Source organism: Atta cephalotes, assembly GCF_000143395.1.
Source record: "Atta cephalotes unplaced genomic scaffold scaffold00002, whole genome shotgun sequence".
Taxonomy (NCBI): Eukaryota; Metazoa; Arthropoda; class Insecta; order Hymenoptera; family Formicidae; genus Atta; species Atta cephalotes.
In genome coordinates, this window is record NW_012130066.1 from 3,166,726 (window position 1) to 3,192,205 (window position 25,480).

Below are 25,480 nucleotides of genomic sequence, written 5' to 3' on the forward strand. Positions count from 1 at the left end.
GTTGTTGGGAGACTACATAGGACCCTCTATCAAACTGATCTTCATCGTACAGTAATAAATGCTGCGGCCCAAGCATAAAAGCGCCAATAGAAATGCACCTGGAAACATGATTCAAAATGTGATAAATGCAACAGTGATTTTTGCAACAGTGTTTGAATATTAAGAATTATAAAATTATCAATAAATTTTAAAATCTAAAACTTATGTCCATGATAGAAAGCTCATTCCGAAATCTTGAGAAAATATCAACAAATCATATTAGAACAATTTGGCCAATGTAAATTCTTCTTTATTTGAGATCTCGAAATGTTTCTAGCATTGTGGAGACAAGATTTAAAACAATATTTATACTTACCAACATAAGCTACATAAATTCCACCATTTGTTTTTACATATTTATAGGTCCCGACCTGTAATCATGTACAACATAAAATAAATATGAGAAAAGATCACACTAGATACAAAGAATTCAAATTTGTATACTTACTGTTACGGCTATAGCAATTATTAAGGCTATAATCCCAACGATAATGAATACAATTCCTCTTCCTCTAGCAAAGTCTGGACCAACGGAAGATATTTTACGGCAATGTGGACATCGAGCCAAAGCATTATTTAATGTGTTAAACTGTGAAACAATTTGTCGAGTGAAACAACGGATGCATTCACGCGGGCACAATAGTTGAGTGAGCACTTGTAGCTATTTGTATTGTTCTAGATTTATTATGAATCTGAAAATCTACTTCAATTACATATAATAATTACTGAATATTCACACAACTATTGTGTCTGTCAAATGGCTAATAACTTTGAAATCTAATCTACAATGTATTTTGCTTCTTGTTTTTCACATTTTTATCTCTTATCTTTTTGCCTCTTACTTGTTTCTTTGTTTCATCACATGAGATAAAAGTCAATGAATTTTAAAAGAAACAAGAACCATTTGAGAAGATACATGATTGTCGATAAAATGATTGCAAAGGGAAAAATACAAGAAGTAAAAAAACAAAGAAAAAAAAACAAAAACCGAGCACATTAGATTTAATATACCATGTCCTTGATGACTCACCAAGAATGTGTCATGGCAATGGGCACAGCCTACCCTGCACATGCCTGGCATGGATAGAACTGGAGGTGTAATAGGGCTTGGAGCAAGATTAATAATACGTTTACAATTTGGCCTGGGACAAGCAATACGCTGTGAAGAACTCTTGCATATGAGTAGACAATTGCATGGACATCGTACATATTTCTTTCCAGGTGGAGCATTACGTATAGGCTGTGTAAGAAAAGTGAAGACTCATGATTAATTAACATTGCAATAACATTAACATTGCTACCTACTAGTAAACAAACTATAAACAAGAAATGATCTTTGGAAACGTACTGTAGCCTCGTTACATTGACAGCACTTAACGACATGCTGATCCCTCTTTCCGGAAATATCTATCATCGCTTGACAAACTCTGCAGGTAACCATTGGCATGCCACCCTGGATGGCGGACTGATACGGCGGTGGCAACTCATCCGGACCGATCGTAGAGACAGTGTGTACATTGGACTGTGTTTCGTCTGCAATGACAAACAAGATAATGATATTCTCTTGGCGGCGATTCTCGGACGCGAACGCATTCTCGCAAGCGAACGGCGTGCAAAACGGTGTTACCGTACCGCCGATCGCATCGTTGCTGTGCGAGCTATATGTGACGTTCTCATTTTTCAGCAGCGGCTGCCGCTCGCCCTCCTTGCCGTCTCCCATGTCGAACGACGATGGGACCAACTCACTGCCACGGCACGACGAACACGATTCGTTTCTATTGTTTGACAGAACAGCTCCCGGTGCATCGATGACAAGGATGACAAAACACGAATCCCCCCCGTCGCCCCCGTATCGTCCACGACGTCGCACGAATATAGAGGAGAAATCGCGGTCCTCGCTGTGGGTCTCGTCTGCTCGAGAGAAAGAAAATTCGCACTATCCACGCTTAAAGCAGAATGAATGTATCCGCTTGGAGTTGGCGGGAGAGAGACGGTAGATTAAAATTGCTCTAAAATCGTGCAGGAGGCGCGGCCGAGAAACAAATGATTGTAGGACAACGTTAGATGAGTTTCGGAACGTCGCAGACATTTTCGTTTTTCCTGACGTTGGCTGCACTGCATCGGATCATATTGGAGTCGATATCAGAGCAAAGAAACTTGAGAGCATCAGCCATCCCGGCCTTTTTCGTTAATGTTTACATCAGCGCACCAACATTCTTTTTTGCGATATAGGAACTAAATACCACGTTTATTTTGCGAAATTGTCGATAAAATTGTATCGAAAAATAGATGTGGTGCGAGTCCGTGTTAAATCGCGGTGTCAAAAACAGATAGATGTCAATCCGTGCTACATCTACAATTGTGGGTTTTAACTTGTTTTTATGTTTGTATCATAAACTCGCATTTATACATATTCATTTTTGATATCGCGAATCAACACGACTCGCATCACATCTATTTTCGACGTTGCGATTTTATCGTCAGTACGACGTTATGTAGTTCTCAAATTGAAAATGAATGTACTGGCGTTAGTGTACTGGTTATTTCGACGGTCCCCAAAAAAATATGGGATGATGCTCATTGATTGAAATTTTTTACTCTGACAAAACGGAACGCACATCGAGATTGGTTATGAGACGAGGCACACAATTCTTTTATAAAGTACCCTCAAGTTCAATTTAATTTACGTTGATTGTTAAAACGGTGAAAGAGTTAACGAGGCAATTGTGTCGTCTTTTCGACCAACGTTAAAGGAAATCACGAGGACCACGACGAATCTCACAATTGTTTTGTCGGAGTTACACGTAATCAGTGTGTAAACAGGAAAACACATATAATTCAGCATTTCATAATAATTATGGAGACCATTAAACATTTATGGAATGTCAATCAATTCATAATGAAGCTAAAATGTCCATTGGTTACAGATTTACAGATGTTTTACATGTAATTTCCTGCATGCTTTTTACTTATATTATTTATAATAATATATAAATACAGTTATATATAAATATAAAGAAATATTAAAAATCTGTTTGTGATAAAAATTTTAACATTATTACTTGATTACATTAAATATTATTTGAGACATGTAGAAATTAAAATAATTTTGTTAAAAATAACTTCATAATTATATTTTGATAATAAATTTAAATAATCTGGAGAGAGAAATAAATTATACTGTTATACACATATATTGTGGATTTAAAAGAATTTCTTTTAATATTTATTAAAATGTTTTCAGGCAGAAATGTAAAAATTTTGGTAACAGTATAGAGTTACCACAACAGAATTTTGGATCATCAACAGCATGTTCGCATTGTGGGTCACTTTGGAGTACAGTGGATCATCAAGTTCGGATAGCAAAAGGCAGAAAAATGTCTAAATCAGTGAAAAAGATTGTACGATACATAAAGGAAAATCCAGATCAAAAGATTCCAAAAATTCGTGCAACCTTAGTGCAGAAATCTATAAAAAATGAGATGAATAGATTGGTTATTAAATGTTCTATTTGTTCCAAGAATACTGAGTTACCATTCAAAAAGAAAAGTCATTTAAAGCCAGTAAAGTTGAATAATTCACAAATAGAAACACCGCAAAGTAATCATAAAAAGAAAAAAAAGAAATCTAAGGACAAAACTGCTGGTTTAAATATCTCAGGTTGTACGCCTGTATTACAATTGAACAAGAAAGACAATAATGTAACGCCTACAATATCGCCTGCGATCACACCTAAAATAATTTCAAGTAACAAGAAATCTATTTCCCCTAAAACATCTAAGAAATTGAATATAGAACGATTAAAACGTATTATGGAAAATAAAACACCTTCAAAAACAAAAAACTTACATAGTTTTCTAGCTGAGTTATGTTGAAAAAAAAAAATATATATATATATATGTGTATATGTTGTAAATATAATATGTATAATAATGGATAATAACATTTTTTAATAAAAAGAATAAAATAAGTATCTGAATTTAACTATTAGAAATATAATTAAAATTTTGAATTTAGAGCTATATCTTTAAAAATATTAGCATATGGAAGTGGATATAAGGGGGTATTCTTCTTCTAAAACACATTTTACATTATTAATATAATTTTTGAGGCTTTTCCAAGTTGCTAAGTTAATTTTATTCTTTAATTTAAAGATGACTAATGTTCACAACTCAAAATATAAATCTTTATTATAAATATTTTATTATAATAAAAATATTTTTAAGATTTAAATAACGATTGTAAATATAATTCTTACTAATTATGATTAGAAAGAAATCATGAATGTTTTTAAACTAAATTGTCTATTTCTTGAAAAACAATAATATAAAGCAGAAATAAATACGTATTTTCAAACAATTATACAATATATAACTCCCATTAACAATTATTTTATCTATCAAGAAGTAAAGAAACGTTGATTGTATCATTTCACATCTTCAGTTAACAAGTAGAATACATAAAGAATACTATTTCTTCTCGCTGAATGTTTGCGAATGAGACGTTGAATTAACATATAAATCACACCACATCGAAAGGTAAACAAGTTTATAACTAAGTGACGTTCGTATTGCACTACTCCTGTTCCTACATTATTTTCCTACATTATTTTCGCTGTAGTCCTACATTATTTTCACTTTGTGGTCTTGTGGTCCATGCAAATAAAATAAATACACTATACAATATACGATTTGTCACTTATGGCTCCGGATACGCGCGTCCGTTTTTTTTTTTCGAGATTCTCCGCAGTCACTCCAATGGAATCTCCTGCTTTACGACCTGCAACATCGGAGGATACTTTATGCACGGCGAAGTTGTAGAATTTTAATGTATTCCCGCAGCACATACTTCGCTCGTATCTTATTTACTTCGATATCCGCATAAAAAAGACAACTCACATAGGATAGGGAAATCGTTATTTACGCAGTGGGAAGCTGCGAATGGCCGCGCGGATCCACAATATTGGACATTAAATTTTTATTTCGCTTTAAATAGCACATATAGGCAGCATATCCAATAGAATTCTTTTAATTTTTAGAATGAGAATTATTATATCAAAAATTGACAAATGAATGAAATGTATTAGCTTTATCCATACATTTAAATAATTTCGAATTCATAATGTATACTTTATCAAATATCGTATTTTATCAAATTATTATGGAATATTTTTATGTAGAACTATGTAAAATATAATTTAACTGTTTATGCGATTCATTAGGACATTATTTTGAAATTCCGCCTAAAAAAATAATTGATATTACGAATTTAAATATCTAACGTTAAAATAAGATTTCATTAAAACATTTCTTCAACTATATAATTATCTATTATTTTATAATTTCTCTTTAATTATACAATAATCCATTATTTTATTTTATAATTATCTCTAATTATCTCTAGCTTCTATATATATTTGTGCTCGAATTAATTAATTAAATTCCAAATATAAAACATCTGCTGTAATGCATTTTAATTCCTATTATTAATTATATTTTTCTTTAATTTCTTAATTTCAACAGACTAAAATAAAATTTTATTCTACAAAAGAACAAAATAGAAAAGAATTTTTTTTTTAAATATAGAGAACAATTTTACACAATATATAGATTATAAATTGAATTTCATTTAGAATATATATTTAGAATATATATTCTCGTTGATTCTTCTGCTCATCTATCCTTCATAGTGCACTCGGAAAGAATTATAATATCGCAAAACATCAGCAATACAAGATACGTTCGATAGCGGTTTGCGGCGACTTATTCACTTTTACGATTTTGTCGAATTCACTTTACGAATGTCTCGTGCACGCAGGAATTCTACTTTCATGCAACTGCTATGTTAATTCGGTCAGTAGGTCTCGGCAGGAGGTGCGAGGAGGAACCGAAAGAACTGAAGGAACAGACTGGCAACAGCGGCGGAGGAGGAAAAGGAGGATCAAGAAGACACAGAGGAATCGTGTTAGTCACCTGAATGCAAGCCTCGAGGTAATCCCGCTCGGACATTTCCTGGTCCTTCGCAGGGGGAACTTTTCCCCGTCGGCGCAACTCTTGCTTGGCGTCGTTCAAGTCAAAGATTGCCACGGGATCCAGCCTGCCCTTGAGCACCAGGCCCGCCAAGTATTCAATGTAGTGCTGCCTGCGGGGGAAAAGTACCCAAGATTTTAGTCAGGCCCACGACATGCGGTTCCCCGCCTATGTTTACCTTAACCAGATCGTTCCTGTAATACTCCGGGTCGCGCCCGTACCAGTTCGCGGGCAGTTTCAGCCCGGCGCGTCGCACGCACATTTCGAGATCGTCCATGTTTAGCAAGGGCAGCGGTTCCAGCTGCGTCAAACGGATCTTTCGAACTAGATACTCGACGTAATGAATCCTGAGAGATACATGGAGGATCTCGTTATAACGATCGAGGAGGAGAAATAAGAAAATGGGATAGGAAAAGATAGTGGCTTCACTGCGAGATCGTTCGAAAAAAATGCCTGGAATCGCCGCAAGATTAGGACCGATAAGTATTCCCAATAATATACTCGTGAATGAGGATGCGTTCAGGAATTCAGAGGACATATGTCTTGTTTTTTGTTGTTCATCGAATTAAACAAAGATAAAATGATACCTGGATGCATCTGAGAAAAATTTCTGAACGCAGCCTGAAATTCTAAAGCTGATTGACGAACGCGTCGCGGATTGTATGTACTATTTGGAATCTTCTCTATCAAGATTCAAGGTTTTGATTTCGAAGAATTACTGAAATAATTTTAATTGTACTACTAGTAAAACTATTTAGATACTAGTAAAACTATTTCTATAAATAATTTTTCAGTTATTTATGAAAGAAAGAAATACATATAATATTATAGTATTTACAATCTTAATTGAATTTTTCTGTTACAACTATTATTAGCAACCTTTATTATTATTTATAATTTTATTATCATTTATAATTGAAATGGATAATGAGTTAAATAAGTAAGTTTTTCAAAACAGATTTCAAAATTTTATCTTTTAGCTTTATAGTCTATCAACTCAAGTTTTAATTTTATAAACATTTATAAAAATTATTATTTATTTAGAAAAATTTGTAGCGAATATCGAGTTTACTGTGATGGAGCTTACCTGCACAAACCAGCGTGACCCTCGATAACATCGAAATTGCATACAGCATCCACGACCCCGGTCGGCGTTTCTTTCTGCAGTTGAACCTTGCATTTGCGTTGTCCGACGGGACCTTCGGTGTCGTAATTGATGCCGTTTTCTCTGAGCAACTGCTGCAACTGCGCCGGCTCCTTATCACGAAGGTAGAAGAGGCAGTTGCGTGGATGGTGGGCGTGCAGGCCCAGTTTAGCGCAATAAGGGCTGACCGCACATTTTGCTCCCATCATGAAAGCCTTGCCGCAACCGCAGCAAAACTCATATTTACACTGGCAGCACGTGAAATGCATGCAACCTATAAAAATTCACGAGCCCTCTTTTTTTTTAGCGAGCTTCGAAAAATGTTCCTGTGATATGCATATCGAATAATTTAGAAAAAATATCTCGCCCCATATTTTAAACTCACCCGAGATCGATAAAAAAAATAACGTGGTATTAAAATGGCCCGCGTATATTAAGATAATATTTGAAATCAACATTCATTAATTCTTTCATTACCATATTGTTTTTATAAAATAAAAGTAATAACTACTGCGTATTCTGCAATTTTTATAATAATGGTTTTCTTTTAAAAATATTTAATAAAGAAAGAAGAAGTAATTCTTTTTATGCAAGAAATACAAATTAAACATTTAGGACACTTAAACAATTAAAGTCGAGAATTGAATAATAAAATTTCGTAATAAATAAGATTGAATAAATGTAAATTATCTTTGCAGTAAAGTGTAACATTATTATCTCTTCAAAACAGAATAAAAATAATCATTGCGGAATTTTATGTAGTAATGGTTTTCTTTTAGAAATATTTAATGTCAAAGAAAAGTGTTACGAAGCAATTTTTTTTGAAAGACGCCAATTAAACTTAAATAATTAAAATTGAGAATTAAGTGATAAAATCTCAAAACAATAAAATTAAATTAATGTAAAATTGTTTTCTTATTACTATCTTTGCAGTAAAGTGTAATAGTTAATAATTATTACCTCCTCGAGACAGCGAATAACGAAACTTGCATTTAGGACAATCGATGCCATTGTCGGCCAAATGTTTGGCTAAACCTGCGGCTTGATTGTCGGGATCATTCTCGTCCTTCCAAGCGGCAAATTTCTCGCATGAAATTCCTTCATGTTGTTTTTCCCACTAAAGTAGACATGCAAAAATAAATTATTGCCTTCTTGTTTAATATCAACATTATCAAAATCATAAAAGTTTCATACATACTGGTCTTCGGCAAAAAGCACAAGTGACAGATCGACAATCAGGACAAATTAAGCGCTTGTGATCAGGATCGGCATAAAATCCGCTTGAACACTGGAAAATAATTTTTTTTATATATTTTAATAATAATTTTATATATTTAATAATTTTTTTTATATATTTTTTAAATATTGAATTTGAAGATTGTAATTAAATAATTACCTGAATACACCATTTAAAATTTGGATCCTGCATCAGAGTCCGATCTCTGAGTTTTCTCTGAAAGAGCTCATGAATTGGCGGATCCAGCAGGGTCTTCAATTGGATGTCCAAATTGCTGAAATACTCTAAAACTTCGTCTTCGCTCGCATCCTTGAGATTAGGTTCCTTACAATATGGACAAACGGCATCTGTGATGTTTCTGTCGCTGATCTGAATAGTGAAGTAATTCTTCGCGCATTCGTTGCAGCAGCGATGTACGCACTTTAGCATGGACACTATCTAAGTGAGAAAAATTTACAAGTAGAGTAAAAAGAAATTAAAAAATGACAATACGCTTTCTTGTTGATATCTCTTGTCTGATTTTTGATTATTTTAATAAACTAGAATAAAATTTGTAAAATAAGATTTGCAAAGGTGAATAAATTTAGATAGAAATTTAAGAACACAAGAAAGTGACATTTCTTTTTTGAAATTAATCAAGAAGTTTTACTTTTCGCATTCTTTAATTTTCCAGATTCCTCGCGATGGACTGAATACTCACTTGACTCATTGCGAAACGACCAGTGCACAGCTCGCATTCCTGCTGCAAGAAGGCTAGCGCGGATTCTATGCTGGAGCATTCTTTCGCGGCCTGGAGTGCTTCGGTGTCCCCGAACTTGAGAGTTAGTAAACTAGCGGCAACCTCGGCCTCATCGTAATTCGCGGCTCGACCCTCTGCCAGGAGACGACGCGCTATTCTCTGCACACGTGATGGACATAAGATTGCTCCGATATCGGCACGTACGTAGTTTCCATATATGGTATAAAAAGGATATTTTAGCTTCGTCTACAAATCTCGACCTAAAGTGAAAAGCTTGAGATCTATCGTTTATCGATATATAAACATGGACCATTTACAAGTCTGTGCATGTAATTAGTACAATATAAGCAGCATTTTGGAAATTATGGAGTATATTGTGCAATATTGACATTTTCTTCACATCTAAATTCAATAGATGAATTATGAAGAATAAAATGAAGTATTCTGTTGCTTAAATTAAAATTATTTTGAAAATAGGAAGTTCAAAATTTTTGTCATGCAAGAGAAGACCGCACCAACGTCTAAAAACGAGCTCTCTTTCATTTGATAAATATTAGGTGTAGTAAAAAGAAATCCATTATTTTTCCATTCAATTTCATGCAAAAATAATGGATTTCTTTTTACTACACCTAATATAAAAAACATAAGTCTCAACTAAAATATCAACATTTCATCTACTACTAAAATAAAACGATTAATTGATATATTTATAATAGATGCTTATTCATATATAGAACACCTTAAATATTTTACATTTAAAATATGAAGAATATAATATTAATATATATAAATAATCGAACATAATATTCAATTTCCTAAGTAATCAAATACCATCATATTTTAGAAGATAAGTAATATTTCCATTCCTTACAGACAATGAATTAGTCACAATACTTACCTTCGCGTTAGCTACATCTCGTTACAGTTAAATGATTAACCCATTAACGCGCGGTTAAAATTGAGAGAACACCTATTTGTGTTCGATCCCCTTTCCCACCCACTTGACATTTCGAGCTGTTTATAGACATTGGCCTGCCAATGATAGAAAAGGCCGGTTCTTGGCGGCTCGAACATTCGCGAGGACTTTTTGGCAACTGACATTTTCTACGAGGGAGAGGGGAGGGTCGTGTATCACTTTGGCAACTCTCGTCTACTGACCTCCCGCTCCGTTTTGGGAGATCCTTGTCTCTTGCACCTGATGTTTTCCCTTTCGGCATTCTCTTCGCCCTCGAACCGACGGATGAAACTGGCTACGAGGGAAAATCGTTTCTTGGGCGCTCGAGCCCGATCCACCCTCTTTAATGTATCATTCTCGATTTTGGTACTCTCTTTACTACCCATGCTCGCCCTTCGACCTACTTTCACGCGTTTATCTCGTGACTCGCGATTCGTGATTTTCAGTGTCTTTATCGCATCGGTCTGCATTGTTGACTGATCCCTTTGCTCGATTTCGCTGGCGACTTCAAGCTTTGTGTCATCCTTTTTCAAGTTATTCGTTTGTGACTGGATATTTTCTTTAGAATTTGTATTCTGCTTGATATTCGCTAAAGATGCTGTCGCCGAATCTATTACAGCAATGTTAGAATCTGCTTTAAGATTCTGAGAAATTTCTAATGTCTTTTCATTAATTTCCGAGTTTATTTCCGACCGAGGTAATTCTACGACCATAGTAATAGTTGGTGTCTTCAACTTATTTTCTTTATCTTTTTGCGTAACCTGAAAATTACTCTCCATTCTGTTTGCAATGATGGCTTCATTGCCATTTATTTCGTTGTGTATTATAACGTCGGTCTCTTTATCAAGCACTTCAACTCGTTGCAAAGTTTCGACTTGTTCATTCATCTCTTCCCTTTCGGACGATAATTCTTCATATACATCTTCCACCGAATCTTCCAATTCACTTGACTTAATCTCCTGTTCATCGACTGAGTCTTTGGACGATGTAGAATCATGATCGTGGCTTTCCGTCTCGTACGAATAAGTGACGGCCTCACTTTCCTCGGATTCGCTTGTGCGTTCTTCTTCAGACTCCGATATTTCAGACCTTATCTCATTTAGCGTTTTCTCCAACAACAACTCCGCGTCCGTGAACTCCTCGACAGAATTGTATTCCGAGTTATGATCAGAAATGTACTTCGCTGTTCCTGTATCTTCATCCTCTTCAGAACACTCGGAATCGGAGCTGAAAGCATCCGAGCTTTCCTCGATTGCGTTTTCGACTTCCAATTGTTTGCCAAGATCCGCGGACGGATCGTTATGCGTCGAGTTCGACACTTGTGAATTCTCGTTTAATTCCGATTCTATTGACTTAACTTTCGGAGGTTCTTCGGTTTTTTCATTTTCCACAGTACTTTCTTTAGCATGATTCTCTTCCAAGATTTGCTTTTCTTTCACATTTTCTGTAATTTCTGTAATTTTAATCGCTCTATCATTAGATTGAATTTGATTTCTCTTCAGTTTGTTAGAATCCTTAGAATCAATTTTCTGTATGGTTGGCAAGTTCGATACATTAGCTTTTTTCGGAATTTTTAAAGATAATTTCGAAATTGCTGGCAACATTATTGGCAATTTAGTTGATGCGCTCTTTAATAAAGACGTGTCATTTAAATTTATTTTAGAAAAGTTTGATGAAGCACTATCTGTTAATTGCGTGATTTTTCGTCGTAGAATGGGTATTTTTGACGGTAAAAACGATTTAGATTTTAAATTACATTTTTCCATTTTTATTAAAACTTTATCGTCGTTCGAAATTTCAATTTTGTGATTTATCTTCTTTATTGCTCGATTTTCAAAAGTCTCCGCTTTTTTCGAGCCTCCCGGATTTTTATTTTGAATATCTTCAATAATTTTGTTTTTAGGATATTCCGGTGTTCTCTTTTTAAAATTTTCCAATTTATTTCCATTATATTTTTTAATAATAGGTACTTTAGTTTGCGGTTCGAGATTGGTCACGTTATTGACTATCGATATTTTTTCTAAACCGGACATAGAAACCTTTTTATTATCATTTACTTTAATATCTGCCGCAGTTTTTTGCACGCTATTTAATGATTGTTTAACAGTTTTATCTGGTTCTTTTACAACTAATTTATTTTTATTGTCTGTCTTATTGTTCGCGATATACGTGGGCTTTAAGAGTTCTTTAATTCGCGATTTATCGGACTGCATTGCTCGATTCGACTTTTTAGTAATCTCGTTAACCGTTGCTTTCGCTTTTGTGACGGTCGTATTGTACGGACTTGCGCTTTTCCGTGTTAAATTTTTTCTCGGTACGCTTGCTGATTTTTTTACTATCTTAACGGGCGACTTTCTTCGGACGATCTTTTTAAGAGGCGATCTCGATCTACGACTCACGACTTTCGCGATCACGCTTTTACGAGATTGATTTACTTGTTCTGTATTTTTTTCTATCAAACTTTCATTATTCGATAATTTTGATGGCTCAACCTGTTCGTTAGATGCTATGATTGAAATTTCATTTCCGGACGAATCGACATTTTTCGCATTCTCCACTCTATCAACACCTTCGATCTGACCCGTTTCGCGTTCAACGATATTTGCGATATTTTTTACCGGCGCACAATCATTTACTGTTGTTACTGGCGATTCTGAGACCTTTATTTCAAAAGTGTCAGGTATTCCGGGCGTCGCGTCGTTGACATTTGCTATAATAGAATCCGAGAAGGAGTTTTCGTTGGCTGTTGAAGCGATATTTCTCCCCTCAGTCGGGGTTGTAAAGAATATATTGAAATTTTTAAGCGCATGTAAGATATTTCTTGTCGTTGAATTTGACATTTTTATGTCTTGTCTCTTGTCATTATGAGATTGAGAAACTTCGTCTCTGAGATGAAGTTCCTCGTCGCGATTTATGGGATGTGAAATACTTTTTCTCGATTCTAAAGAAAGAATATGTTCGACAGATAATCGAGGAGACGCGTTATCTGGTATGTCATTATTATTATTTGATAATTTACTTAATTGATTATGTACATTTTCATCGGGGAGTTTATTACTATTTGCAGAGTTGTTATCAATAGATTTTGAAATTTCAGGAATAGACACTGTTTTACTATTCTCTGGAATTTTGATGCCTTTTGAAGTTTTAAGGTCATTAAAACTGTTTGATATTTCAAGATTCGAAATATTTTTAGAGTAAGTATTAACATCAAGATTATTTTTTGATAAAGAGGGTGATATTATTTTTGTATGTGTTATATGATTATGTGGAAGTGTTATTTCTTGATTTTTTGTCGAATTAAATAATTGATCTTGATTTATAATATCCTGTGAATCTGTTAAAGATTGAACATCTGAGGTTTGTTCAATCATTAAATTGTCAGATTTTGCCAAGACAAATGTAATTTCCTTCTCTTGATTATGTAGATTATTTAAATTCATTTCCATGGCGGCATGCGAGTGTATTAATGGTGGTACGGTACTTTCAATAGTTCGCGATTGAGTAATGGATAAATTATTGGTCGTATTTTGTTCAACAGGCACATTTTCTTTCAACGTAGTTTCATTTTTATCGTCGCTCGCGGGAGTGTGATATGTGACCGAAATTGTCTGTTCTACTTTTTCCGAAACGTGCACCGCATTTTTCGAAACGATCGGCTTTGTATCATTTTTATCATGACGCAATGTCGTTTCTTGATCATCGAATATTTCGACGAGCGGTGATTTAATATCGAGAGAATGATCAGATGAATTTATTTTTGCGAGAGATAAAGTAGATAAAGTTGATGAAGCTGATGTTGAAACATGCGCATGAGATGAATCGTTTAATTGTCGCTCGTCTGATTTGTTAATATCCTGTTTATTTGCCATATTAGTCACGTTCATTATTACTTCATGTGAAACAGTCGACTGATCGGTGTTAGAATTATGAACGATCGATTCCTCTGATAAAACATTTATTTCCGTTATTGATTGAACAGCAGATTTAAAATTATTTATAGAAGCTAATGAATTTTTGTCTCGTAACAAGTTATTTTTTAGGAGTGAATCAATGTCCGTATCAACGAGAAGCTTTTCATGAGATGTTTTTTCGGAAGAGCTTTCTGCTTCCTTTGATGACGATGATGTATCAGTCGAGCAATTATCAACAGATGTAAGCTCGAGAGATTTTTGGACGAGAGATTGATCATGCGTTGAAGATATTATTAACGGTTGCACGTGAAAATTCAATAATTCACCTGAATGTATTTCCTCAACTGATCTTGCCTTCGACACGATTTCGTCTCCAACAGATTCTCCTTGATTATTATTTCTTGCAAACATGTCAACTATCTCTAAAGAATTCTTACGTGAATATATTTCCCCGACGACGTCCGTTTGTGACGCTTCAGCTATTTCTACATTTGATGTTACCGCCTCGTTCATGACCCGAGATTCTTCAAGAGTGTCTTTGTCCATTACATCCATCGAATCGGAAAACGTCAGATCCGTTGCGATGTTAGTTTGCGAAATGTTAGACTCGTCCGCGTCTGTACCTACCGATCTGACATCCTGATGTTGTTGCTTAATGTCTGGAACGCTCGACCGAGACTTCACCATCCGAGATTCCGAAATCTTAGATCTTGCGATTTCCTTATCGATAATCTTGTTGCTTTTCAATTTTTCGGGACTTTTTTCCAAATCTTTACCTTCTTGACCTTTTTCCGAAAGTGACTGCGATCCAGTTTTATTTTCAAGCACGGCTGCGGAAACGGACTTTTGCTCAGCATCAATTCTTGAAAGAACATCTGTTACCATTGACTTCTGAAGAGTGTTAATGTTCGTCCTGTCAGTGATTTCGGCCTCAGTGATTTCGACGTCAATTTCATGGTCATCAATTTTCATGCTGTGTAAAGTATTTAACTGGTTCATAAGTTGCACATCAGAAGTTACGTTGACATCACCTTTCTCGGGTGACAGCATTTGCATCGCTGTTATGAACGGCGTCAAAAATTGTTCCGGCAGTGATTTCACGGCAGACAGCAGAGCTTCCACCGCTACGTTGTGCGGCTCGTTATTCTGCGTGGGGATTTCCTTTATGACACGCTGATCAGATTGCTCCCGTGCGGAAAGATCCCTTTCGGATGCGCTCGCGTGTACTTTCTCCGTCACGTTCGCCGTATCCGCGATTGAGGATTCGTCCCACGATGCATGCTGCGGCAATATATCGGCTCGTTGGGGAACACTCGAATTTGGGAAAGAGATACGAAGTGTTCCGCTCAATTCTACAGACTTCCCAACTTCAACAAGTGATTCGCTGTTCTCCATCGCGGTGCTCTGTCTTGCTATATCAGAAGGTAATTCAGGACCACTCAAAGTTTCCTGGCGCGTAGAAGAGGACTGACCCGGTTTCGTATTATTCGTTGTGTCAAGCGCAGGAGTTCTGTGTGATGAGGATACTTCAACTCCGGCGTTATTTGGTAATAATCTTTCCTGTTCCTCCGGTAAATTCGTAACTTCCATCGCTGCAATTTCATCGATCGATATAGGCGTGTCAGCACGCGTTTCTCTCGTCTCTTCCTGCAACCGCGCGGTTTGTTTCACTTCATCATTCTTCTGACCAACGAATTTTAGCAGATTGGATTTACTAATTTGCACAACACTTTTGTCAGCATCAATCGTCGATGATTCTCCAGTTGAATCATCAGCGTTGTCAATTTTTGAGGAGTATTTAAGCGTGTATAAGGAGTCCATTGTACTCTTCGTGAGATCATCGACTGTGGATGCGGGAATTTCTATAGGCAACGCGGCATCTACTTGGTCCAAGCTTTCTGTTGATTTCGTAGTGTTCAACGAGTACTTTAAATCATCCCGCGAATCTACGGTCATCTGTTCTTGCCGCGTGATCGTAAGATTGCTTGGCTCCGCTACGTCGAGTGCTTGTACGGCCCTTGGGACCAGATTTGCATCGATTAGAACAGTGGGCTCATCAGAGTGGTCGTACAGATTATCAGACTTATTATTACCCAATTTATTCGGGGGATCTTTCTCGTGTCGCCAGTTATCTGTCAGTTCTCTGAGGGCTGCCAGTTGCTTTTGAAAGTCGGCTTGCAACGCCACGAAATGATCAACAATTGGTGACATTACCTGCTTCTGCGCTTCCGTATCGGACACATTCGAAACTTGTTCCGTGGAACCAATCCCTGTCCCACCACCGACCGCACCCGCTGCGTCTGCGGCAAAAAGAAAAATCGGCGCATATCGATAATCTTTATTTATTCCTCGAATATTAAGTCCTTATGATTTTTTTATATATGTGCCGGTAAATAAAATAAATACAAATTTAAAATAGAGTACTAGGTCTAGCGATAAATACGAGTAATAAGTCTAGCGATAATGCGCTAGATAGTTACATTTGATAAAATAATATTAAGAAGGATTAATTTTATTAGCCCTCAAATGTGAGTCAAAAGACGAGTCGAGCTAAACTTTTATTAATTCTATTTTAATTTTGTTATTTCAATTTCAAGAGTCTTTATTCTTGTTAATTTAAAATATTTAATCTTTCACTTTTAATTTTCTAAGATTATATATATTTTTCTATTGCATATAAGGAAAATATAAGTTCTAATAGTAAGTTCTAATAGTAAATTGTAGTACATCGTAAGCAATATTGATTAGTAAAATTTCATATTTCAGATTGCATATAAAATGGAAAAAATAGATATCAATATATTTTTAAAATCTATAAATATTAAATAATAACAGAATATATAAAAATGATGCTTACTATAAAATAATATTAACATATTTTCTTTTAATATCAAATATTTAAATATTGAAACATTGAAAAATATTATAAATTATCATAATTGACGTATATCAAACATTCACTGACCTTCGTGCGGTGCAGCCTCCTCATTTTCCATCCCGACCGGAGGACCCCAAATCCTCATTAAAAAGGGTTTGAGCTGATTCTTCTGCAGCTCAAGCAGAGTGGTATCTTCGATACCAGCGTTATTATCGAGAGCTCTGATAACGTCTGTGAGCGCAAAATTTCCCTTTGCCATGATCTGTTCGCACTACCAATCGAAAAGATGACAAATTAATGATGATCAAAGTAATCTCATCAAAGATTTTAAATATTTAAATTTTTCCTCGCACGCACTTTCTGCTGCCTGCGTTGAATAGCTATCGCAACTGCATTCCACATGTCGCCCTTGACTAATCGTAGGGCCTCTTTCGCCTCGGCCGGTGAGAGCACACCGATGCTGTTCTGCTTCAATTCTTTGCCCTGCGCGGTCACCAAAACCTGCACAGTCTCTACCAGATGCGGCCACTGCGTCTGAAGCCACTCGATAGGATTCGATGCGCCTTGCGCCAAAGCGACTTGAACGTCATCGGTCATAAATCCTTGCTTCTCGGCTTCCCGTAGGAGCTCCACTATCTCCAATCCTTGACGAGTCAACGTGGAGACTGCTTGACTTGTACTGGAACCTGCTTCCGTGTATCTAGATTGGCTGGGTTCCTGAAACCAGTAAAAGCACATTGCCATCAATAATTACCTCATCAAAAATTGGCAAAAGCATAAGATTGCAGTGAACGATGTTACTTGATATGGAGCTTGTCACAATATAGTGGAGTTCCACCATCATAGATTATCTTTAATATGCTGTTAAAGTGCGTGTTTAAATTAATATACCAGAAGTAGCAGCAGCTGTAAATGTATTACGCAAATAAGCATAATAAATATACATAAAGCGATCTATTAAGCGATTGGAGGATGCTAAAAAAATTAAAATATCATCCTGCCTACGCTCACACCGAGGCTAATTATTGCAACGGTTAGATCGAGAATGACGAAGTGTACAAAGAAAAATTCGTCAGGCTTGAGTTCGTAAGCGAGTTTACCCTGGAACGATAATAAAGGTGGGACGAGTCGATGGAGTTTCTTCTGGTCCGCTCTCTACTTCGATGATCGATTATCAACTGCTGAAGATACTGTTCCTGCAATGCTCGTGGATACAAATCGGGACTATTTACGAATCCGGCTTGTTCCTGAAACAAATGCTTCATCTTGTTCCTTTATTAGAACGCACAAAGACCGTGATCGATCACGTATGAAGCGGAAGATGCAAAACGTCTTATTTCTACTAAAAAATATTTTATCGATGATTTTTTTGAACGTAGAACGTAGTTTTTCCGATTGCTTTTATTTAATATTTAATTATGTTTTAATTTATTCGCAAATTTTCGCTCACCTCACCATCGCTATCATCATAATATGAATAACTCTTTGACGTTGTTGTCGACGCGGATCTTCTGAGAGTCCCTTTTGCAGGGAGATAGTCATAAGTCTAAAATATTTTAATGCAAAATTTATTTTCATCTAATCTTCTGTTTAAGTAATATTTTCGTCCATATTTGTTCGTAGAATATTTCACAAACATAAATAATATCTTACTCAAACAATTCTTACTTGGGTCGAGATGTTCTGCGGTGGAGGAGACGTTCCCGTAGATACCGAATGGCTTTTTAAAAGTTTTCCTCGAAGTTTTTCCTCATCTGACGTATTGTCTGCCTTAGAAGTATTCGCAACCGAAGAAGATGTTAACACCGAGGATGATTCTGAGGACAAATTCCTATCGACTGGCGATGTCGTGTTTACCGCCTCTTTTGCTTGCGAAGCTACAGCTGTGATCGTAGTTTCAGAGTTCTCTACGAGAGAATCATCTGGAGCAATCGCTTCTGAAAATCATAAATTTGCCCCATGATTCAGTGTGATTGTAAATTATTTTACGCTATAAGTTAAATTATATATGTTTATGGAGATATAAACTCGATCAATACTATCGCGTTTCCAATAGGATATTTTTGTGCATCATTTTCAAAGTCAACTCAAAATATATTCATGATATTTTTATCATTTCTACAAACAAAAAGAAAAAATAAAATCGAGAAATAAATAAATACTGCTGGAAAATTTTAGTATATAGATAAGATAAAAATATTGATATTACTCGTATATATACATGACTTTTTTCTATTAATTAGTTACTCTTAATTAAAAAAAATCTATTAATTTGCCAATCTATTAGGTACCGCCATAAATAAACATATTGTGTATTTAAAACATATGACATGCTATTTGTAATTATCACAATTAATATTAAGTATTAATATATATTAGTAATATGATAATATATTAATATTTGACAATAAACTAATATGCAAAATCGATTTTGACAGATTTTAAAAGAAATAAATTTTAACAAAACTTTACTGCAGTATAATTTCTTTATAATGAATAAATCTTTTGCCATTGACACATTTTTTAGTGTCGTGGAGCCAAATGCTTTGGCAGTGACTTCCGATCCATCGATGGTTTATCCCGGAGTAAAGGAACATATGCCAAATGCACGCTCGTGCTTGAAACCGCTTGAATGAATAATATAATGCCTCAGACATGAACAAAAGATGGCCGAATTTCAAATACGACTATGCATTTGGTGCCATTGATAGCGTTGTACGAAAAACAGTTTCCATGTCTCTTTATTATTCATCCAAGGGAATACATCGAAGGTGAAGGACAATCAGTTGTACGGCTAATGACTGCCGCTTTACATAAAAATAAAAAAAGAGAGATAAAAAGAGAGATAAAGAGAGAGACAGAGAGAGAGAGAGAAAAAGAGAAAAAGAAAGAGAGACGTGTACAAATGTAATCCGGGTTATCCGCATTTCTAGACAGGAATACGCGGGTGGGCATCACATAGAATGGAAGCGTCACGCGTGACGTCACTTGGACAACTTGGTACCGAAGGAAAAGCTGATTTTACGCTTCGGTCTACCTTTATTCTTAACAGATCCGCTGTCGCCGCTCTCTTCGCTGTTGGAGATCTTCTTGGTCTGTTTCTCGGAATCATGATTGGGATCACCGACGTTATTTGATATCTCATTTTTCGGTGCTCGCAGCTCAATCGGCTCGGTTATGGGGTCATCGTTCAAGATGTTTGGTGGCAAAGCGCTACTCTTCGTTTTGCAGCAAACCACGCAGACACGATCGTTGATCTTGTTGATGAAGGTGCAATGCTCGCAAGCCCATTCCTCTTTCGGAATTTCCATTACGACTGTCTCATCGGATGCGATTTTCTTCGATGATGCATTTGTACTTCCGACCATGTCTCTCTTTTCTGTCTTTGGTTCCTTCTGAGATTGAGACGTTCGCGTTTGCTGCTGTTTCATCTCAGTACTGTCCTGTCTCTTCTGTTGAGCTTCGGCAGTTTGTATCGAATCCTTCGACTGACAATCTTTATCAATCAATCGTTGACGGTCCATAATTTGAAGATTATTTATTATTTCAGATAAGGTTGAATCTTCCTTGTCCCTCCCCTTTCTTATCGGTATTTCTTTAGAAGGCGTTTTTCTGACACTTTGATTGTCGGATTCGAAAGAAGATTTTCCGGAACTTCGTTTATTAGAAGTTTGGTCTAAATCAAATTCCTTTTGCCGGAATGATTCTCTTTTCGTGACGAGTTCATGCTCTCGTGAGATATCACGCCTTTGTTGCTCTTTTCTTGTTAAATGTGATTCAACCTCATCCTTATTCGCGCGATCCGAGTGTCCTCCTTGAGAAGATAGTTTTTCCAGAAGATGCGTTCTTTCTCTAGGTGTTGTTTTCGGAGAGGCTACTTCCCGAGAAGGCATCTTCTTAATCTGACCATCGCTGTCAAAGGACGATCTACGAGAATCGCGATGAGAAGATCGTTCCAGATCATCCAACATTATGTCCCTTCGAAGGGATGACGCCCTTTTCAAAGCGTTCTCCACCCTCTCGAAATGATCGTCAGATGAGCTCGTAACTCGTGCTCGGTTCGGCATATTAACTTTTCGATCAGAGGACTCGTCGTCGGTACTTCGCCTTCGGCGATCGCGATAAGTTCCATTCTGAACGCGATCCAGTCGAGGATCCATCTTGGAAACAGAACGATCATCGTGATCGTAACATCGTCCAGAAGAGATAGTGTTGCTCTTTTGAAATTCATCATAGCTTCTCGAGGATGTCGAATGTCGTTTACTGGATGGACTTTCAGACCATTGGTCTTCGGTATTCATAACTTTCTCCTCGGTCATTAATCTTCTAAAAAATCAATCATTAAATCGCGAATGAAATGTACGTATTTAAATACTGACAAAATTAAATTTATATTTCATAAAAATTAAAATTCTATAAAATTATTCCCAGAAAAGATAGATTGATACTCGTACATTCTTATATTTAAAATCATCTCAAATATAGTTTTAAGATGTCATAAATTAATTACAGAATCGTCTATTAGCGTCGTTTTAAAATATTAAGATGATTTTGTAATAAAAACCGATTATAATATACATTATAGTTAACTATTAAGTTTTAAAATATTATCAAAACAAACAATGATAAAATATTATCAAAATGGTTACAATGATCGAATATAATTAGAAATTAATATGTTTATATAGTATATATATTTATTCACAAAATTGTGTAAAAAAAATGTTTCCTAAATTTCGATTATATTTACAAAGCTAATTTTTATAATATTGATTTAAACATCCAAAATTTTAAATTATCGAGAAAAATTATTTTCATCTATTATAGAATTTTCTATTATAGAATTTTCCCACTTACTCTCGCCGACCTCTAGACACGAGACTTCTAGTATCTTCGTCATGATAACTTCGTTGTCGTATACTTCTGGGAACGCTGCCGCGTCTACTTCTGGATCCACGGGAAAGTCTATCGTCTATATCAGACTCATCGGAGTTCTCAGAACTCGCATCCGATGGTGACCCAGGCGACCTCCTCGATCGCGATCTTGAAGCATAAGACTTCCTGGATTTCAGACTAGGAGATGGAGACGCTGGTCTCGATCTTCTAGACTTAACGCTTCTGACTGGACTGTGCCCTCTAGAAAGAGATCCCGGATAATGCGAAGATAGCATTTGTGTTGACGGATAGCCCATGGGATATCCCCACATGCTTGGATGATGCAGACTCAGATTGGAACCTCCCATCGATACATCCCAGGAGTTAACCGATGGATACCACATCATCGGCATGCCGCTGGGTCCGAGATGTGCCATTGATTGGGCCTGAAATAATTTTATCTATTACGAATCTTCCTGCGGGCATCAGATTTTTAGTTTAATTGTCTTTTTTAACATTTAGAAGATAAATGAAAACTAAAAATCTAATAACAGTCAGATTAATAATGAAATAGATTTGATATTTGTTTAAGAACATATTCAAAATACCTGATGCATTCCTGAATTCCACATATGAGCAGCGGTCAAGTCGCAAACGCTGGCTGATTGTATCATAGTTCTAGGTGGTGGCGGAGGCGGAAGTGGCGGTGCCGGTTTTGGACTGCCTACGCTGAGTGGTCTTCCGTTTAAAGTGTCTCTCGTATCAGCGGATGGGTGTCGTCGCCTATTCGCATCTTGAGCCCTCATCACCTCTTGGTATTTTCTGTATCTCTCCTAAAAATTCATAATTCCAGTTTTTTATTTCAGTTTTTAAAATAAAGAATAAAGTTATCAAAAATTCAACAAATAGACTCATCACAATGATAAAATAGTAGCAAAAAAATATGTCAAACTTGTCAAAAATAAAAATGAATTTCACGAATACATAATTTATTTTAATGAACAAAAGTAAGTCAACTTCAAAATTTAAATAATTTAATTAAATTTATAAATACTTAGTATTTTGTCTGGTCCACTTAATAAAATGTAATAAAAGATTATAGTTTTTGAGAGCTTCTTTATTTATTTTAATATATTTCATAATCTTAGATATCTCTCAGAGTCAATTCAGTTAAAATATAGCCATTTGATCTTTAATAAATAATTTTGTATACTTGATATTATAACTAGTCTTACCTGTAGAGTAGTCATTTTATCTGTTCCTGATATTGAAGCGTCGTTGGAAGATGTGTTTAAAGTATTCGTAGATTTTGACACTCTCGCGTTCAAGTCCAACGATGGTTTTGCATTGGAAAAATTGCGCTTCAAGCTTCCCACCTTGTCGAGCAAAGAAAGTTGCGCAGATCCTTTAATTAGCGCTGATTTAGCCTAATTGTAAGCGCGAAATTTTAAAACTTAATTACATATTATAGATGTAAGGAGAAAACAACTCGGAATATGTTGTCGAGAATTGTTGATGTTCGTTTGTAAAACTGTATTAATATTGTTATTGAAAAAAAAGTTTAAATAATCATGATTGTGGTGAATATATTAAAGCTCTCCTTAGAAACATTCTTCTAAAAAAATAACATAGATTTGAAAATAAATAAATAAATAAATATACAGAATGGCTTATTTCAGGATATTAGTCCAAGTATGTCGAGAATATTAAAAACAAAAATCTTAAAAATAATATGTCATTAAAAAAATTATCTGTGTCACTCTGAGTGTGTGGCAGATTCAAACAACTGGATGAATAGTCCTATGCTGAAAAGAAGGCGGAGTACACCGAGTGTAAAAATAAGTCATGGTGGTACCTATAACGGTACGGTACGGGATCGCTACGGATGCCGAGAGAAAATTATAATCGTGTGCGAGAATGATCGTGTTCACCGTGTTCACCGTAGCCTGCCATATTCACCACTCCATAGAGATCATTCGCGGTAAAAACGATTCGATTACACGATACGACAAATGCCCAGCATTACGAAGGCGCCGACGCGCTACGTCATTTCCGCGTCATTACGTCAGCAACAGAACTGGAAGAGAGAACGGGTTCAGTGAATACGGCATCAGTGTCTTGCGGTAACATGGTGTATTAAAAAGCAACGACAATATGTACAATAAAATCTAAACGTTAAATAGAATCTGGATGAACAATATCAACGATCATTTAAAGCTCGCAAGGGCAGTAACATTTAAGAACGCCTCGGTGTGATGTTTCAAGTAAAAGCTACATCGTTTTAATCAACAATGTCGAAAGAGAGTCAGTATTCAGCGATTCGACTTCGTGAGCACTCGACGCGACGGAGACGAGGTCGGATTTGGCGATAAACTGCTCTCGGAGTTAGTCACTGATCCAGTCTTGCACAAACGTCGTTAAGAAATAGACACTTGATCGCGAAAATTCATTGGTCGTACAGTCGCAACCTGATCTCCATCGAGCTCGAGTAATCCCGAAGCGATTCTTGGACGCATAGATGCTGGGGAACATCGAAGACGATCGACGATTGACGTCGGTGCCTGGAAGAAGATTCACAAGCAGTCAGGAGTTTCAGGCCAGGACGCAGCCTACCTGAGAAGTCTTGCGATTCCTCCGCGGTGGTGGCACTGGTGGAGGATTCAACAGGTTCTCCCCCTTCGGTGGGAGTGGCGGTTTGCTTCTGCTTGCGTTGGCGGTTAGGATCCTTCTACGGACGTGGCCCTTCCGCTTCGGATGCTTGTGGTTCATGTCGTCGCAGGCCTCGCAGAAGTTCTCGTTGCACGTGTCGCAACGGGCGAACACGTTCTCGGTGCCGCACAGGGCGCACTTACCAGCATTCGATTGGGGCATCGAGGGTTTCTGGGCTTGCGGTCGGGTCGGAAACTCGATGATCTCGTAGTCGGGGTCTCCACAATCCCCGGAGAGCGACGGTGGCGGGATTTTTGGAGGCGTCGGGGGCCGACGATGTTGCTGCTCTGCTTGCTGCTGCTGCGCCTTTTTTATCGAAAAAATATATTCACTTTCGAGATCAATATTATGCGTGTATCGATATATAAACAGATTAATGGTACTCTCTGAAACTTTTAGAGTAAGATATCAAAAACTTTATAGAATATGATTAAATAAAATATATTATAAAATTAATTAATTATTTTGACAAATATATATAAATATCTTTTCATTTTCTATAAGAGATATAAAATTAAGAATTAAAATTAAAGAAAAGAAACTTACCATAACCCAATGAGGCATGGATCTTGCCATTCGCAACTTGGTGGATGGATTCGATATGGCCATTGGTCGCCATTTTTCAGCTCCCGGGTTCTATGCAATAACAATGGAATGTTATTATTTTCCTTTTTAAAAATCATAATTTGTTTTAGAAACACGTAAGAGGCATTGGTGCATCTCCGTCATGCTTATTATTCAAATGTTGCACTTATAACGACCTTTGACATGAAATTCTATTTAGAATTGTAAAATTGTTTTATATATAAGATGTGTGTGTGTGTGTGTGTGTGTGTGTGTGTGTGTGTGTGTGTGTGTGTGTGTGTGTGTCTGTGCGCATGTGTGTATTATATAATAAAATTATAATTACAGTTAAGTTAGATAAAAAGTTACATCTAGCAGTGGTAATCATATTCAGCGC

General features: G+C 36.2%; 3 protein-coding genes across 3 annotated transcripts; 1 reads left to right on the forward strand and 2 right to left on the reverse strand.

The window, feature by feature from the left end:
- Positions 1-12: 12 nt before the first annotated feature.
- Positions 13-1,759, reverse strand: LOC105620209 (type 1 phosphatidylinositol 4,5-bisphosphate 4-phosphatase). Its single transcript, XM_012201718.1, has 6 exons — positions 1,672-1,759; positions 1,388-1,572; positions 1,070-1,279; positions 488-628; positions 356-410; positions 13-98 (listed from the first exon to the last, which is right to left on the reverse strand). The coding sequence occupies exons 1-6, from the start codon at positions 1,757-1,759 to the stop codon at positions 13-15; spliced, it is 765 nt and encodes a 254-aa protein (XP_012057108.1).
- Positions 1,760-2,896: 1,137 nt separating this feature from the next.
- LOC105620220 lies at positions 2,897-3,914 on the forward strand. The gene is made up of 2 exons (XM_012201729.1): positions 2,897-2,985; positions 3,284-3,914. The coding sequence occupies exons 1-2, from the start codon at positions 2,897-2,899 to the stop codon at positions 3,912-3,914; spliced, it is 720 nt and encodes a 239-aa protein (XP_012057119.1).
- Positions 3,915-4,201: 287 nt separating this feature from the next.
- LOC105620231 lies at positions 4,202-25,128 on the reverse strand. The gene is made up of 20 exons (XM_012201740.1): positions 25,066-25,128; positions 24,424-24,825; positions 23,046-23,186; positions 22,419-22,643; positions 21,793-22,256; positions 19,973-21,261; positions 18,604-18,872; positions 18,386-18,481; positions 18,036-18,200; positions 17,293-17,652; positions 17,023-17,206; positions 14,834-16,357; positions 10,347-11,587; positions 9,150-9,347; positions 8,609-8,887; positions 8,411-8,500; positions 8,173-8,329; positions 7,156-7,486; positions 6,247-6,415; positions 4,202-4,818 (listed from the first exon to the last, which is right to left on the reverse strand). The coding sequence occupies exons 1-20, from the start codon at positions 25,126-25,128 to the stop codon at positions 4,789-4,791; spliced, it is 7,677 nt and encodes a 2,558-aa protein (XP_012057130.1). The 3' UTR covers positions 4,202-4,788.
- Positions 25,129-25,480: the final 352 nt, after the last annotated feature.

Coding starts and splice junctions, on each gene's coding strand:
- LOC105620231 (XM_012201740.1), bottom strand. CDS start 25,128: ATGGCCATATCGAATCCATCCACCAAGTTGCGAATGGCAAGATCCATG. Junction 18,482..18,603: donor CGCAGAACATCTCGACCCAA/GTAAGAATTGTT, acceptor AAAATATTTTAG/ACTTATGACTATCTCCCTGC. Junction 6,416..7,155: donor GGTCACGCTGGTTTGTGCAG/GTAAGCTCCATC, acceptor TGTATCTCTCAG/GATTCATTACGTCGAGTATC.
- LOC105620209 (XM_012201718.1), bottom strand. CDS start 1,759: ATGGGAGACGGCAAGGAGGGCGAGCGGCAGCCGCTGCTGAAAAATGAG. Junction 1,573..1,671: donor CAGCAACGATGCGATCGGCG/GTACGGTAACAC, acceptor TTGTCATTGCAG/ACGAAACACAGTCCAATGTA. Junction 99..355: donor AATTTATGTAGCTTATGTTG/GTAAGTATAAAT, acceptor TCATGTTTCCAG/GTGCATTTCTATTGGCGCTT.
- LOC105620220 (XM_012201729.1), top strand. CDS start 2,897: ATGGAGACCATTAAACATTTATGGAATGTCAATCAATTCATAATGAAG. Junction 2,986..3,283: donor GATTTACAGATGTTTTACAT/GTAATTTCCTGC, acceptor AAATGTTTTCAG/GCAGAAATGTAAAAATTTTG.